Here is an 18,026-nt window from a genome sequence, read left to right as displayed (position 1 = left end):
AACCTGATGCAGGTTCAAAGCTTCTGCCCTATAGCTGTTAGGGAAAATGGGTAAGTTTAGAACTCAATTTAGAATCCAATCCTTAGCTAGCTGCAGTGCCTGTAATGCCAGCACTTTGGGAGGCCGAGACAAGAGGATTGCTTGAGTCCAGGAGATCAAGACCAGCCTAGGCAATGTGGCAAAGCCCCATCTCTACAAAAAATTTAAAAATCAGCCAGATGTGGTGGTGTGTGCCTGAAGTCCTAGCTACTCAAGAGGCTGACACAGGAGAATCGCTTGAGCCCAGCTGGTCAAAGCTGCAGTGAGCTGAGAGTGAGACTGTGTCTCACAAAAATCATCCATTCCTTGAGGATGTGGTCAAAGGTCATCATAGTCCATTTTCCCTCCAAACATTCCTTGGACTACAACCCTCCTCATTTCTGCATAATCCTGATATCTCCTATATTTTTGCCTTTTTCTTCATGTTTTATAATTTCATATAACTGGGAGACAAAGATCCATGACTCCAAGATGGGGAGCTACAGCAACAATCCCAGGTCTTCTAGGTCTCTTGTTTAGGCCCTGGGAGCCTCCAGAGTTGGCCACATCTTGACCAGCCCAGATAGAGGGAAAGATCACCATTATCTCACCTCTGTGTTAAATACCTAGATGCTGTCCTCCCTGAGCCCACACGATAGTTGCCAGTGCTAATTTAATGGGTAATGTACTGGTTAAGAGATGGACAGACTGTCCTGGCCTGACTCTCAGCTCTGGCAAAGATGAGTGACTTGGTTTTTCCATGTCTCTTGGCCACACCAACCTTGATTTCTTCCGCTGTAGAATGGAATTTCTCAAGCTTGCCTCAAGGATTATTGCCCGAAGATCTGATGATATGGTAAGAGCTTCACAGTGTTTGGCCCATAGTAAGTGTTTGACATTCACACGAATTGTTTCTTCCTAGGACATGGTGAGCATTTGGCAGCCATTCACCAGTTTTCTGTTTTCTTTGGATCATAGTTAACCTCTCCTTTCCCTTGTGGCACTAGAATTTTCTGGTGGGGAAGAATCCTCACTTTTTGCCCTTCCTTTTAAGGATAGGAAGCTGATACTAGGCAGCAACTAGTTGGGGGATAGGAAGATTACTCCAGAGAAACACTGAACCACAGGGCTCCAGATCTCAGGACCCTGGTCTTAGCTTGCTGGAGTGTGGGGTGGCAAAGCAGGGGGCGGGGCGGGTTTACTGAAAATAGGTGTGAAGTAGATGTCCATTTACTGAAATGTGAGAACCCAAGGCCTCTTCTACTGCTGTAGCCAGCATATTCCCCAACCTCTCCCCAAGAAAGGACAGACGGGGCTTCACCTCTGGAGTAACAGGTCCAAAAGAAAAAACATACAGTATGACTTCCAGGGTCTGGGCCTGATCATCCAGCAGTCAAGCTCCCCACAATTGACTGACACCCCTGTAACACGTAGAACTTCCAATCTGCAACTTAGTGAGGATGATACCTTTATTCTTCGTAAATACATCTCTTCATTTCCCAGAGCACCCTTTTTCCCGCCTCCTCTGCACCTTTTTGTTAAAGACTGGAGTATAATGAAATACCAAGAGAGCATAACGTGTGATACATAAAACTTTCTTTCTGGTTTACAAAACAGTTTATTCTTGTCCATACGTGCTTCTCTCCAAGGCTGGCTGCTGTCTAAAAGAGGCAGGAACCCCCTCTCCTCATCTAAGACCTAGCTTCTAAATCGGAGTGTGAGGGTCCGTCTTCCCAGGAGGGGCACAGGGCCCAAGCAGCCCAGCCGTCTCAGAAGACAACACTAAGCTTTGTATGGGCCCACAGTAGAGCAGAGTAAGATGCCTGTTGTTTAATTTATTACAGTTCCTCAAAAGTGAAGATGTGTGGGCGGAATGGCAAGAGCTGAGCAGACGAAAGCTGAAGGAATAAGGAAAGAGAGGAGGACACAAACAGCTGACACTTCCTCAGTTCTTGTCATTTGCCAGGCCCTGTTCTAAGCACCTTCTAGGTATTAATCCATTTAGTCTTGGCTACGACACTATGAGCTTGTATCATCCCCATTTTCTCATCCCCGTTTTAAACATGAAGAAATGGAGGCTCAGGGAGATTAAGTAACTTGGCCGCCATTTGAAACTAGACTCTGATCACATGAGATAATAGTGCCCATCAAAAGGGAAAGCAGATTATACTTTTTAAAGGAAAGTAGAAAAAGATTGTTTGGAAAGGAATTGAGAGATTGATATAATGAAAAGAAGTATTCACACGAGAGTAACGGTTTCAGGGCCCAAACCTTCATCTAAGGTACTTCAAAGAGGCCTAAGCAAACTTAGTCATATGGTGTGGTTCTAGCCTCCATGAAGGCAAATACACTGTGTACAGCCCAACTGCACACAAAACTGAAATACTAATGATAGAGCAATCGAAAATTTAAAAAATAAAACTTTCAATTTGTCATCCTCCCAGAGGGACTTAATCAAGAAACCAATCAAAATACTTTCTAAGCCCAACTGTTTGCAGAACTCCAAAGAGAGCCTGGCCCTAAATCAACACTGTCCAATGGAAATATAATATGATGTGGGCCTCATATGCAAGGTCATATGTAATTTTAAGTTTTCTAGTAGCCATATTAAAAAGGTAAAAGGAAACTAGTGAAATCAATTTAATAATTTTATTTAGTTCAATATATCCAAAATGTTTTCTCAGCATATAATCAATATAAAAATATTAATGAGATATTTATTATTCCTTTCCTCAAACCAATTCTCTATAATCTGGCATGTATTACTTATAGCACTTCTCAGACTATATTTCTTTTTATTTTTCCAAGACAGTTTTGCTCTTGTCACCCAAGCTGGAGTACAATGGCCTTACCTCGGCTCACTGCAACCTCTGCCTCCCAGGTTCAAGTTATTCTCCTGCCTCAGTCTCCCAAGTAGCTGGGACTAGAGGTGTAAGCCACCATGCCTGATTAATTGTGTATTTTTAGTAGAGACAAGGGTTCACCATGTTGGCCAGGCTAGTCTCGAACTCCTGACCTCAGGTGATCTGCCCACCTTGGCCTCCCAAAGTGTTGGGATTACAGGCATGAGTCACTGCACCCAGCCTCAGATTAACTATATTTCAGGCACTCAGTAGCCACATGTAGTTAGTACAGATCTGCATCTGGTAGTGGAGAGTACAGATCTGCATTTCAGTTAAGACACATATGCAAGCATAGTTCACTAATGCATGGTAAAAAAAAAAAAAAAGTATAGTGCTGAGTTAGTGGTAGAAATACTAACTACTGCAGAGCAAAGTGGTACGAACAGCAATCTCAGTGATAATGCAACCAACCATGTTTGCTTTTCATTGCAATTTGCTTATTTTCCTTCAGCAAATCTCTTTTTGCCAATTCAATAAATATTTACTGATAAAAAATTCAATATTAGATTCTTGCATCTTCACAGATAGAGTTGCTTTTCCCATTTTGAAAATTACTTATCGATGTAAACACATGTTTTGATAACCAGTGTTGGAAAGAGGCGCAGACCCCCCCATGTGCCTATGGATGGCAGAAATATCCACAGCCAAAAGGAAACAAAGGGCTGGGGGCAATCACACACCTCATGTCTCCTAACTCCTAGGAAGTGCTGTCCCTCTGATTGAGCTCTTATCATTCCCTTCCCCACTAACCCTATCCACTGTGCCCTGGAGCCCTTTGCAGGGTAACCCTGCTCTGTCCTCCTTACAGAATATCTCCTCTACCTCCTTGTCCAAGCTACAACTTGGTTCTTCTCTGAAGACACTGTCTTCCCTGTAGCCCTTTTGAGTAGCGGCTGCACATTCTCCCATAGTCCAGTTCTTTTCCTGTTCTCCAGTCTGGCTTCTGGATGACAGCCCACTAGTTTGAACTCCACACTGCTGTAGTTCAAATCTCTTTTGACTTGTTACCTTGGGCAAATTACCCCCTTTTGTTCAGATTCCTTGTTTGTAAAATGATGATAATAATGCCACTTGCTTCACTGGGTTATTTTGAAATTAAGTGAAAGAAGGCAGGTCAATTCCCTACACACTCAGTTTGGACTAGGCTGATGAGCATTACAGAAGATGCCATGATGCAGTGTGTGGTTCCTCATCTCCACATCCGGCTCTCATCCAGTGCTCCTGCTCACAGCACTCTGTCCCCCCCTTACTTACTCCCCCTTATTAACTGAAGACTGGCACTGATCTCAGTTTCCTCTCCACTTCCAAGTCTTGCCATCATCCTAGATGACTTCAAGTCGCCTAGATAAACTGTCTCAGTTTCTTCACTCTCACATTTTTTTATATGTTGTAACAGATAATGTTACACTCAAGTTGTAACAGAACCAGCTTGTCCAGCTCATGAAATGTATGCGTTTCCTCTCAACTCTGTATTCAGTGACATCCTGTGGGTATCTGCAAATCAGCCATGGTGAGAATATTTACCATGGAAACTGGCAAATACTAAAAAGCAGGGCACCTTTTTTTCTGAGAGCCAGACCACAGCTCCTCTACTCTGTAGCACTCATCATAACAACTTTTAAATACCTCCACTGAACAGCTTCCTCCTCTCTCTACTTCTTCCATATCTGATTTGAGCTTCTTAATTTATCACATGAACCACTTTTGTGATAATAACCCCAAATCCCTGTTCCATTGTTCTTCCAGCTAAAGTCCTAAAATCCTAAACCTGATTTAGTCCAACCATATTTTCTCTCTTTGGAATCTACAGGGTGGCTCAAAAACCTGGAAATTGAAATATATTACTTATTAATTTTAATGCATATTAATAAGCCATTTTAATGTCTCATTTCCAGTCTCAGTGGCCAACCTGTATAGCTGGGCTATTGAGCTCTGGGGGAGTGGACAGTTTCCCAGCCACACAGACTGACGTTGCACCAAACATTTTTTTAGCTTCCAGACTTCCCTGGCCCTTAGTGTTACCCTTAACTCTCCATTTCTCTGCCTTTCGTATTCTCTACTTTTTAAAAATCTCTGACTCCATCTTCACCTTATCATTCTTAGCACATCACCATACTCCTGCTTCCCAAAGAAAATGAGCAATTACTTCCTTTTCCTTTTCCTCCTGTCATCAAATCTGCAGACATGTCATGCCTAAGTCCAGCTTTCCTCCTTTCTCTGATCTCAGTCTGCTTCTTCCAGTTCTACTCTGAATCCCATCCCCTCCCCAACCCCCAAGGACTTTGCTCTGTCAGTCACCTCTTCCCTCTCCTGTATCTTCAACCCCTCCCTTTTTACTGGCGTCTTCCTCGCAGCATAGAAGCATCCCCAAGCCTTTCCCATCTCAATCACCTCCTCACACACTGCCTCTGCAGAAACCACCCCATTTCTGCCCTCCCCTGGGCAGCCAGTTCTTGCTGTTCCACCCTCATGATGCCACCGTCGTTGTGTCACCAAAATCAATCTCTCTGACATCATCAATGGCCTTCCTGTGTTGGGAAACCTAATAAAGACTTTATCTTATTTGGTCTTTGTTATGGGTTGAATGAGGTCACCCGAAATCCATATTAGAAGTCCTAACCCCCAGTACCTCAGAATGTGACTTTATTTGGGAATAGGGTCATTGCAGATGTTATTAGTTAGGATGAGGTCATACTGGAATGTGGTGGGCTCCTCTTCTAATAGGACTGATGTCCTTATAACAAGGAGAAATTTGGAGACAGACACACACATAGGGAGAATACCATGTGATGACAGGAGTTATGGAGTTGGAGTCAAAAAGCTATGGGAACTTAGGAGAAAGACCTGGAACAAATCCTTTCCTATGCCTTCAGAGGGAGTATGGCCCCGCCACTGCCTTCATTTCAACTTTTTGGCTTTTCAGAACTGTAAGACTACATTTCTGTTGTTCGAACCAATTAGTTTACAGTAACTCTGCCACTGCAGCCCTAACAAACTAATACAGTCTCTTGGAGGCATTTGGCAAGGTTGACAATGAAAGCACTTTCTTACCTCTTTATGTCTGTCACCTTTCTGGCAGGGAGTGTTCTCTAACAATTCCTCTCCATCTCTCTCTCTAGCTTGTCTTAAACATTAGTGTTTCTCAGACTTCTGACCTAGGCCTTTTTTTCACTTCACGTATTCCCCGGGTGATCTCACCCACTTCCAGAAATTACTTAAATTACTGGTCATGCAGGGCTATGCTGGAAACTATTTAACAACTGGCTCTCTGGGAGAAGGGGAGACTGGTTGATGGGTTTTGCTGATTTCTGTAGTATAAATACTCCCTCCACGGCCAGTTCCAAACTGCCAACGGTTTAACAACAGGCTCACAAAATTTCTCCAGATTTAACATTTGGCTTTCACAGGCCGACAACGTGGTACAACTGACTCCAGCACACCTCTGCTTTCATGTCAGAGAGAAGTAACTTATTTTTGTACAAAAGGTAAAATAAAAACATCTGCAGGCCCCCCTTTTTTTTCCCTTAACAAACTGCTCTAGAAATAGAACAGCTGCAGCTTCTTTCATGCGTTCCTCTGTTATTTCCACGTCACTGTGGTGGTGGGATCATTTTTCCTTTATTTTTCTTGTATGTGATTGAAATACTGTACCTTTGATCAATTTTAGTTTTGTGGCATGTTTTGCAGCCATATTAAATCTAGTTTTTGTCAGAGGGCATCAATATTATTTTCTCAAAACAAGAAAATATTTCATTGCAAAAGAGATAAACAGAAAGGTCCTTAATACCAAAACTTTGAAACATGATTTCTTTTACTTGGCAGTGTCCAAGTGGTAAACCCAGACAGCACTGAGTTTTCATTTTGTTCAGGAAACAGTCTTTGTCTGGCCCCAACTTACCCTTACATCAGGCGGGCCTTGCTTATTCATTCACTGAAGTATTTATTCAACACCAGCGGTGTGCCAAGTACTTATCTAGGTATTGGGTGGATTCTGATAAGTCAGTCAGGTCCCTGCTCTCAGGGTGCTTGCAGCAGAGATAGGAGAGTAAGCCAAGGAAATGAACAAGGAAGCTGATTTCAGAGAGCGACAAATGCTATGAAGAAAATGAAGGCAGGGCAGTGTGATGGAGAGTGAACCAAGGTGGTACAGTTTGTACCTCTAAGGACCAGGCCATGACCCAGGTCATGCACAGATGCCCGTGATGTGGATCAGCTCCGTTTCCAGGTGCTGTGGCAACAGCTCCTTTTCCAGGTGCTCGTTTCCTCCCACTTCCCCATCTCTTGCCCAGCCGCGAATGCTTACGGATACAGCTAGAGGAATCTAAATGAGGTTCCTCTATCATCAAACCCAATCAAAATGCCAAGGAACAGAATCAGTGCCTGGCGGAAGGCAGTGGAACGGGGCCAGCCTGGAGTGGTTCTCTCTGAGGAAGTTCCTCATCTTGGTTTTAGGGCCATGCCTTGTGACCTGTGAGCTAGGGGTTGCCAGTCCCTGGTATTTCTACAGGACTTGCCTGTCTATATTCCCAGCCTATATGTGTCTCCTGAATTCCAGGCACACAGGGCCAAGCGCCTGATGGATGGAAATACGTTTTTTGGTGTTCCATTGGTATCTCAAGTTCTACAGAACTTAGCGCCCCTTCTCCTCCCTGTTCCTCCTCATCTTCAATCTATCACCTATTCCTCATCCCGCAAATGATATTACCATCTTCCAAGGTGCTTCCCAGGAGTAATCCTTGACTCCTCCTCAACATCCAATTAATAATCAAATCTAGGCCGGGTACAGTAGCTCATGCCTGTAAACCCAGCACTTTGGGAGGCCGAAGCAGGTGGATCATTTGAGGCCAGGAGTTCAAGACTAGCCTGGCCAACAAGGTGAAACTTGTCTCATTTTAAAAAAATTATTTAAAGAACCCAAATCTATTATTTCTACTTCTAAGTGTGTCTTGAATTTATCCATCTCTCTCTATCTCTGAGCTGTCACCTTACCTCAGCCCATCACGTTTTGTCTACATTAACATGTCCAGAGTCTTGTTCCTTCTCTTCAGTTATTTGTACTGCAGCCTGTGATTCCTTTCTAAAATAGGTCTGGTGAGGTCACTCCAATTGCTTCAGATCCTTCCATGGCTCCCCGTTGCCCTCATATGAAGTTGGCACTCCTGGACTTGCGGCTTACGGGGCCCTATTTGCCTCTCCATTCTGTTCTCACCCAGCCTCTCTGACCCCCATCTCTAGGCACCGGCCACACCCTTCTACTCGTCAGTGGTGCCAGCTTCTTTTCTATCTCTGGTCTTTGCACAGACTTTAGCCTTCACCTGGATTGCTTTCTTCGATCCTACCCCACTCTCTTTAATCTAGATAAGGTTTATTCTTTTTGAATGTCTAGCAGTGAAACCATTTCCCCTGAAAAACCTTCGCTAACCAACCCCCTACCCTCAGCCCAAAGTCTAGATTAGGAGCCCCTCTAAATGTTTCCATAGCATTTTTTAAGAATCGCCTATTTACTTGTTCGTATCTATCACTAAACTATAAATTGTATGAGAACAGCCGCTATCTCTGCCTAGTTCACCATTCATCTCCAGCAACTAGCATAATGCCTGGCGGAGTGGGCCTGCAACAAATATTTGTTGAATAAATTAACAGATGGCTTTACCTCCTTAAAATCTTGTTTTTTTCACCTGTTAAAACAGACACAAAGGCCAGGTGTGGTGGCCCATGCCTGTAATCCCAGCACTTTGGGAGGCCAAGGCAGGTGAATCATCTGAGGTCAAGAGTTCAAGACCAGCCTGGCCAACATGGTGAAACCTCATCTCTACTAAAAATACAAAAATTAGCTAGGCATGGTGGTGGGTGCCTGTAGTCCCAGCTACTAGGGAGGCTGAGGCAAGAGAATCACTTGAACCCAGCAGGCAGAGGTGGCAGTGAGCCGAGATCATGCCACTGCACTCCAACCTGGGGCAACAGAGTAAGACCCTGTCTAAAAAAAAAAAACCAACACACACCAACTTGTATAATTTAAAATATCACGTGCTTGTTATGGAACACTTGTAAAATACAGGAAAGCAATGAAAAAGTCTACTATCTAGCTCACCACATGATGACCATCCAGGCATACTTCTCTCGTATATAAATATATATTCTTTTATTGTTAAAATTACACTACAAGTACTATTTATTTTATTGTGGCAAAATACACAAAACATAAAAACGTGCCATTTTAACCATTTTAAGGTGTGCGGTTTGGTGCATTCACCACACTCGCATTGTTATGCCAATATCACCACTATCTATCTCAGAACTTTTTCGTCTTCCCAGACTGAAACTCTGTAGTCATTAAACAGTAGTGCATCCTCTGTTTTCCCCTCCCTACAATTTATTTTTATTTGGGTTCATACCAAACTGAAAATAGCTACTTCTTCCTTACCTTAGATCAGCATTTCCATTTATTTAGCCGCGGTTTTGAGGATCCTATGGCAGATGCCATCCTTCCTAGAGCTCTTTGGGACTGTCAGGTATTTCAGTTAGGGTGAGTTCGGGTTGATAACATTTTAAAATCTCACTTTATTCTGAGGTTCCTAGTGCCAGAGCCCACTGTATTTTTAGGGACTCACAAGTTACTAACAAAAATATGGTAAGGAGGAATCACTGAAGTTTTAACACAAGAGACGTACATTTTGTTCAATTTCTATCTTTTGGTTTATTTCCTAAGCATAAGGAAATACTTTGAAATTCTTACATAGCATATTTAATTAAGCATGAGCACATCTTCAAATTTTAAATTTTAGGTCAGATCTTTAATTCCTAAGATATTAAGAGGTGCTGGCAATTTGGCCAAGCGTGGTGGCTTATGCCTATAATCCCAACACTTTGGGAGGGTGAGGTGAGCAAATTGCTAGAGCCCAGGAGGTGGAGGTTGCAGTGGGCTGAGATCATGCCATTGTACTCCAGCCTGGGCAATGGGAATGAAACCCTGTCTCCAAAAAAAAAAAAAGAAAAAAAAAAGAAGAAGAAGAGAAGAAGAAAAAGTATTGGCAATTAGTACTCCAAGAATAATTTCCTGACTTGAAATAAACCTACATGTAGACAAACTAATTAGGCCATTCCAAGAGTTACTAGCATTGGTTTAATATGTTTTCAGAACATTCCAGAAAGCAGTGTGGCCAGCCTTGCATGTTTGATATTTCAGAAATGTATGACAGGTGTTTCTCTTACCCAGGTCTTCTGTTCTCTCAGTTTTGCTCATATAAATATTTATGAACATCCTCATATTTTTGAGGGAGGGGATTATAGATCATTCTAATTCCATTTTCTAGCATTTGGTACCATTCTAAGCACATAATAGGCACCCATTCGGAGCATTTTTGGTTTGACAGAATATGCATTTAGAATTGTTCAAATTAGAAGTGTCAATGATGGGAATTAGAATCCTATATAATTCTAAGTCATTTGACTTAAATACATAATAATGATTTTCCTTGGTGGGGAATGGTGAAGGGAGGTGGGAGTTAAGGTGAGGAGAAGAGATCCTAAGTCATTTATAAACTTCTCTGGAAACACAGGTGTTTGAAGACTTTTTAAAAAGTTTTGCACCAAGTTGTGTGTGTGTTTTAAATAGACTGTTTTTAGAGCAGTTTTAGGTTCACAGCAAAACTGAATGGAAGGACAGAGATTTCCCATAACCCCCCTGCCCACACACATGCACAGCCTCCCTCATTATCAAAATCCCCACCAGAGAGGTGTTTGTTCTAGTTAATGAACCTACACTGACACATCATTATCACCCAAAGTCCATAGCTCACAGCAGGGTTCACTGTTGGTGTACATTCTATGGGTTTGAGCAATGTACAATGACATGTATCCACCATTATAGTAACATACAGAGTATTTTCAGTGCCCTACAAATCCCCTGTTCTCCACTTATTCATCCCTCCCTCTCTGCATTTCCACCCCCATCCTGTGGTAACCGCTGATCTTTTTACTGTTCCATAGTTTCGGACAATCTGTTTTTCAGACAGACACAGAGCTGTCTTTCCCTTAGTTTCCATTCTGTCATTTCTTTTTCCCCATCAATCATAAAAGGCTATGAGTTTTTTTAAGTGTTGAACACTATCCTACTTGTCAAGTTAAAACATAAACTCCTGGCTGGGTACAGTGGCTCATGCCAGTAATCTTAGCATTTTGGGAGGCTGTGGCAGAAGCAACACTTGAAGCCAGGAGTTCGAGACCAGCCTGGGCAACATAGCAAGCCCCCATCCCTACACACACCCACACACACACACACACGCACGCACACACACACACACAAAAGCTCTTGCCAGAATTACAGCTGCACGTTGCCCTCAGGTGCCTAGACCATCAGTCTTTCAATTAGATTCAGATTGAGATGCTTCTTGTTTTAAACAATGATTCCCTTTCTATCATGCCCAATAAGAAGAAAAGTGAAAATTAAACAATACTGTCTATAATCTCAGCTACCCAGGAGGCAGAAGCACAAGAATTGCTTGAACCCAGCAAGCAGAGGTTGCAGTGAGCTGAGATCATGCCAGCGCACTCCAGCCTGGGCAACAGAGCAAGATTCTGTCTCAAAAACGAAACAATATGATTTCCTCCTCTAAGTCTTCCACAGAGAAATGTTAAGAAATAGGTCCACCAGGAAAGAAGGAAGTAAGAATGTTTGACTAGATAGTCTTGGAAAAAATAGTTATACTTTCTTGCTTGTCTTCCTAACAGTTCTCCAAAGCTTCGTACCTTGGCCAGAGGCTTGTCCCCTGCATACCTGAGGTTTGGTGGCACCAAGACAGACTTCCTAATTTTCGATCCCAAGAAGGAATCAACCTTTGAAGAGAGAAGTTACTGGCAATCTCAAGTCAACCAGGGTGAAAATTTTTAAGGATTAACTCTATATTTTATTTAACGTCAGTCCGTCATGAGAATGCTTTGAGAAAACTGTTATTTCTCACACCTAACAATTAGTAAGAGATAAACTTCCTCTCCCCTCATCTGACATTTGGAGGAACCTGAAACAAAGGAGGAGGCAGTGGGCAGGTTTTCTCAGCATGATGTTTGTCATATTCAGTGTGAGACCTCACAAAAAAAAAAAAAAAGAAAAAAAAAAAAGGTGTCCTGGATATAACTGAGAGCTCATCGTACTGTAAATATTAATAGAACAGTGATTGTAGCTGAAGGACAGAGCTGCTTGGAGAGAGCAAGTGGGTAGAATTGCATCAAACTAGAGAGAGTATTTATTTCTAGCTGAAGATACAATGATAGATTGAAGGATATTTATTCTAAAAATAGAATGTGGGTGAAAGAGATCCATGATCACCTGGGTGAGTTTAAATATTTGGACTTCTGGGCTCCAACGTTAGATTCTGATTTGAGCAAGCTTCTCAGGGGATTCTGATATTGAAAGTCTGTGGCCTTCACCTGAGAAACCTGTCCTAGGGAGCCATGAAAATTTGTCCTGTCTTTCAGAAGTGCTATCAGACATCAAATGGTAGTTAAATCATATCTTAACAATTACTAGGATGGGCGCAGTGGCTCACACCTATAATCCAAACACTTTGGGAGGCTGAGGCAGGAGGATCACTTAAGCCCAGGAGTTCAAGCCCAGCCTGGGCAACATAGAGAGACCTTGTCTCTATTTTTCAATAATTTAAAAAGAAAAAAAAATACTGAAAATATTGTATACACCATTGAATTATAATAACATGTATATAATGTATATATTCATTATGAGGAATATTTGAGTATTTCATATATTATACCTTTTCCTTCTGTTTATTTTCTCCAGTTACGAAGTATTTAGAGCAATTCATCAGTAATTGGGGCTAAATTGACAGAACAGTAATTAGAGAAAATAGAAAAAAGACAGATGGGCTCTCCTTGAATACCAGGTTGGAATGTTTATGAGTTTGTGTTTTGTTTTGGGGGTGGTTTTTTTTGACAGAGTCCCACTCTGTTCCCCGGGCTGGAGTGTAGTGGCACAATCATGGCTTACTGCAGCCTTGACCTCTTGGGCTCAAGCAATCTTCCCACTTCAGCCTCCTGAGTAGCTGGGACCACAGGTGCATGCCACCACACCCGACTAATTTTTAAATTTTTTGTAGAGACAGTCTTTCTGTGTGATCCACGCTGGTCTCAAACTCCTGCACTCAAGTGATCCTCCTGCCTTGGCCTCCCAAAGTGTTTGGATTATAGGCATAGCCACCATACCTAACCTAGTTTCTGTTTAGACTTTACCCTTTCCCACCAGCCATGTGTGTCCACAAGATCTCATACGTTTAGACAGGAAACTGTTCTTTGCTCATCAGTTTTCTTCATCCTGTGTCTAGGAGGATGGTTGGTGGGGGAAACTGGGGTTATCCAAGTTCCTCTGAAACATCCTCTGTGAGCCCAGGGATGGATGAGGCATCAGCCACCAGCAAGTCAGTGTGCAGCTTTCCAGAAAGGAAGTCATCGGCCAGTTAGCCGGCCCTGGCAGCCAGCACCCGGCAGCCCTGCTGTCTTGTGATAAAGAAATGATCTGCCTGACAGGATGGGGTGGATTTTTCTTTTTTCTTTCTTTTTTTGAGACAGGGTCTGGCTCTGTCACCCAGGCTGGAGTGCAATGGTGGGATCTTGGCTCACTGCAGCCTCTGCCTCCCAGGCTCACGCCATCCTCCCACTCAGTCTCCCGAGTAGCTGGGACCACAGGCACACACCACCACACCCAGCTAATTTTTTGTATTTTTAGTAGAGACAGGGTTTTACTATGTTTTCCAGGCTAGTCTCGAACTCCTGAGCTCAAGCTATCCATCCACCTCGGCCTCCCAAAGTGCTGGAATTACAGGCGTGAGCCACTGTGCCTGGCCAGGGTGGATTTTTTTCAAGTGCACATGTTGTGGTCCCAGAAGTTTTGATGGTACCAAATTCAAAGGGAAAAAACGTCAACGGTTCCCACCCATCCTACCTCCCATGATGGCAAGAGGAAATCACCACACTGCAGATACAGTCCACGTAAAACAAATTGCTATGGATTTTGAAAGTGAACCTTAAGAGAACTGCATGATGTTTTCTTCATTAGAGTTCTCTGGTAATGTCAAGCTTTTTAAATTTTTTTAGACAGAGTCTCACTTTGTCGTCCAGTGTCACCCAGGCTGGAGTGCAGTGACGCGATCTTGGCTCACTGCAGTCTCTGCCTCCTGGGTTCAAGCGATTCCCCTGCCTCAGCCTCCCGAGTAGCTGTATTTTAGTAGAGATGAGGTTTCACCATTTGGCCAGGCAGATCTCGAACTCCTGACCTCAAGTGATTCACCCATCTCAGCCTCCCAAAGTGCTGGGATTACAGGTGTGAGCCACCGCACCCGGCCAGTAATTTTAAGCTTCTGAGGAGCCCTCTGAATTGTTAAATAACTTGGAGCTATGTCCAACATATCCATGTTCAGTGTGTGTTCAGTATTTCTTAGGAAACCTGCCCTTGGTGGTTTTCTTTGTGGTGATTCATGAGCCGGCAAATTTGACATGTGTTACAGAATATATCTTTTCTCTGCTCTCCTACCTCATAACCAGAACTTAATTATCCTGCTTTGGTCACATAAATAGCAAACTAAATAAACACATGGGATTTCAGCCTGCTCACTGTGAAAACAGATCCTCTAAATGATCTCTCCCACTTGCAGATATTTGCAAATCTGGATCCATCCCTCCTGATGTGGAGGAGACGCTACGGTCGGAATGGCCCTACCAGGAGCAAGTGCTACTCCGAGAACACTACCAGAAAAAGTTCAAGAACAGCACCTACTCAAGTAAGAAATGAAAGGCACCCTAGAGGTGTTCCAGCCCCAAAGATATTTGAATAGATTGGACTCAGGCACCAATCTAGCAAGTCCTACAGAAGTTGTACAATGCTGAAAATACTGAAGCATTTCCCAAATGGGAAATCCTGAACTCAAAACTTATTTTGTTTTGTTTTCTTCATCTGACATTGCCTAGTAGCCACAGAGTGAAAGATAAATCAATCATTCATGATCTAACAATGACCTTCACTGCTCTAAAAAACTAGGGAGTCAAGGAAAACATGAATATATTCCTTATGTAAAATTAAAATACAGACATATAAAGGGCAAAACGTGAACATCATTCATACCTTGCTGTCCATCCCCCTCCCAGAAATAACCCCCAGTATGCAATGGTTTAGAGCATTAGGCAGGAGGGCCCTGAGTCACTCCAGACACTCTTGGCCACCAAGCAGCATTCTCTTTTTGTTTCCTCTCTGGCTTCTGCAAACACAGGGCTAGCTCAGCTACCCATTAGTGTATTTTCAGTCACTAAAACAGTCTTCCAGTCTTCAAATTAGGATGACATTGTCACGTGGGGCTTTAAAGCAAGCGAAACAAGCAATCCTTTTTTTTTTTTTTTTTGAGACAGAATCTCACTTTTGTTGCCCAGCCTGGAGTGCAATGGCACAATCTCGGCTCACTGCAACCTCTGCCTCCCGGGTTCAAGAGCTTCTCCTGCCTTAGCCTCCTATTCATTATGAAGAATATTTGATTATTCAGTTCCTGTAGGGTAAAGATATTACCCCCGATCATATTATTGATTATTGAGTAGCTGAGATTACAGGTGCTTGCCACCACGACTGGCTAATTTTTTCTATTTTTTAGTAGAGACAGGGTTTCACCATGGTGGCCAGACTCCAGGCTGGTCTTGAACTCTTGACCTCAGGTGATCCACCTGCCTTGGCCACCCAAAGTGCTGGGATTACAGGCATGAGCCACCGCACCTGGCCACAATCCTTTTTTAACTATGAAATATATTTTTATCTGAAGGTTCATGTTTATACCCAACTAAGGAATGATGTTGCCATATCTCGGTTAAAGAAATAACCTGCTCAGATACTTTAAACTGTTCTTTTGACTTTTGAAAATAAATTTTCTTGAAGTTACTGTACTTGTTTTGGTTAGTTAACATTATTTAAAATATAATAATAATTATACGTTAGTATATTTATATACTTACAAAGATAATAAATTATCCTTGTAAGATTTTGCTATGTACTACCTGGAGTTCAATGTAGCAGATGGATTTCAAATTTATATACTTTTTTATGTATATGGTACAGAAAAAAAGGTGATCCATAAGAAATCAGAAAATAGCTCATATGCTAATAGCTAATGTTGTCCTCTAAAAAACTTTTTTTTTTTGCATTTTTAAGAGGGGGATCTACTCTGACACTTTAATAAGTGTAATTAATTATTGGATGGAGTTTGGCATAAGGCAGGGCCATTTCAGATCCCATTAAAGGAATGACATGTACCACAGAACCACAGAAGTAAGGTCACATTTGTAATAAATCATTATAGCTCTGCTAGGAGAAGACCCGGTTGTATTAGGTAATTAATGGATTTGCTCTTAAAACACATGTCCCAAAAGATACAGGTAAGTCTTGGGGGGTCATATTAAACATTATACCAATTTATCTTAAATTTCTAAGAAAATTTTGCTACTTCACACGATCTTTCTGTTACCAAAATGGTAGGTTTCCAAATCCAGGACTTGGCTTTCATAGTTCCTACACCAGGGGAAATGCCTTTCTTTGCTAACTATGCAACTGGGTTAGTTAATGTAAGTCTGACTACCCTGCTGGCAGTGCTAAAATATACAACAAATACAGAATTTTATTTGTATTTGTAAACATTTGATTTCTGGCTTGAAATTTTCAGTTTTCATGGGCACGTCATGGAAACAGAAATCTGTGTTTAGTTTGGGCACCTACTCATTGTAGTGACAAATATTTTAGAAGCCAATAGGAGATTCCACACATTGTTGTGAACCTGTGGCTGAGGTTGGTAATGGCTGAGTGACATGGGGACATACCACAAAGGAAGAGGTAGCAAAAGGCTGTGGTGATAAGGACATGCTCATTGCTTAGCTAGTGGCCTGCACCCTTAAAACAGGTGTCCCAGGCTGGGTGCAGTGGCTCACGCCTGTAATCCCAACACTTTGGGAAGCTGAGGCGGGTGGATCACCTGAGGTCAGGAGTTCAAGAGCAGCCTGGCCAACATGGTGAAACCTGGGCTCTATTAAAAATACAAAAATTAGCCAGGCATGGTGGTGGGCGCCCATAATCCCAGCTACTCAGGAGGCTGAGGCAGGAGAATCACTTGAATCCGGGAGGCAGAGGTTGCAGTGAGCAGAGATTGTGCCACTGCACTCCAGTCTGGGCGACAGAGTGAGACTCTGTCTCAAAAAAACAAAAACAAAAAACAAACAAAAACAATACAAAACAAAAAAGCAAAACACAAAACAAAAAAACAAGTGTCCCAGAATATATAGGTACGTTTTCTAACACAGGTCCTCTTGAATGGTGTGTTCCACTTAAGTAGAAGATGATAAAAACATTTGTCATGAGAATATAGACTCACATTTTAAACCTGCTTGAGCACGAAAAGGAAGCAATGTTACAGATGTAATGCTGGGTGTGACTGCAGAAAGGATGACTCCCTTATTAAAGTAATCATCCTGAGTGAGCTAACTCTTTGTAGTTCTTCTTCTCCACCTGTTCCCCTCATCACCCCATTCTTCTGTTGCCTACACCCAGGCCTACACTGGATGCTGACATAGACTTACATGATACAGTCCAAGGGAAAGAGTCTGCCATTTTTTTCAATGTCTCATCTTGCTTATCTTCATTCCAAGGATCTCTCCACTCTTTATACAGTAAGAGATGAGAGTTTGGAAAAGTATTGGGAATAAGATAATGAATTGTAAGTTTTTAAATTGTTCTTCCTATTTTGGGGAAGGAGTAGGCTAGGTGGCTTTTTTTTTTTCTTCAGAGTAGATGTGGCCAGACATGGTGACTCATGCCTGTAATCCCAGCACTTTGGGAGGCCCAGGCAGGTGGATCACTTGAGGTCAGAAGTTCAAGACCAGCCTGGCCAACACAGTGAAACCCCATCTCTACTAAAAATACAAAAACCAGCCAGGTTTGGTGGCATCCACCTGTAGTCCCAGCTACTCCAGAGGTGGAGGCAAGGAGAATCGAGAGGCAGAGGTTGCAGTGAGCCGAGATCATGCCATTACACTCCAGCCTGGGTGACAGAACGAGACTCTGTCTCGAAAAAA

At 42.5% G+C, this 18,026-nt stretch overlaps 1 protein-coding gene across 1 annotated transcript in view; it reads left to right on the top strand.

Annotated features, from left to right (window-relative positions):
- Nucleotides 1-18,026, top strand: part of HPSE (heparanase) — a 41,643-nt gene that overhangs the window by 1,578 nt on the left and 22,039 nt on the right. Inside the window, exons 2-3 of the mRNA XM_011941800.1 lie at nt 11,623-11,797; nt 14,582-14,707. Of these exons, the coding sequence (XP_011797190.1) occupies nt 11,623-11,797; nt 14,582-14,707 (301 nt within the window). The remainder of the gene's footprint in view (nt 1-11,622; nt 11,798-14,581; nt 14,708-18,026) is intronic.

This window comes from Colobus angolensis, unplaced genomic scaffold (assembly GCF_000951035.1).
Source record: "Colobus angolensis palliatus isolate OR3802 unplaced genomic scaffold, Cang.pa_1.0 Scaffold200, whole genome shotgun sequence".
NCBI classification, from domain to species: Eukaryota; Metazoa; Chordata; class Mammalia; order Primates; family Cercopithecidae; genus Colobus; species Colobus angolensis.
Note: the sequence above shows the minus strand (reverse complement) of the source record. Positions and strands in the feature narration are given on the sequence as shown.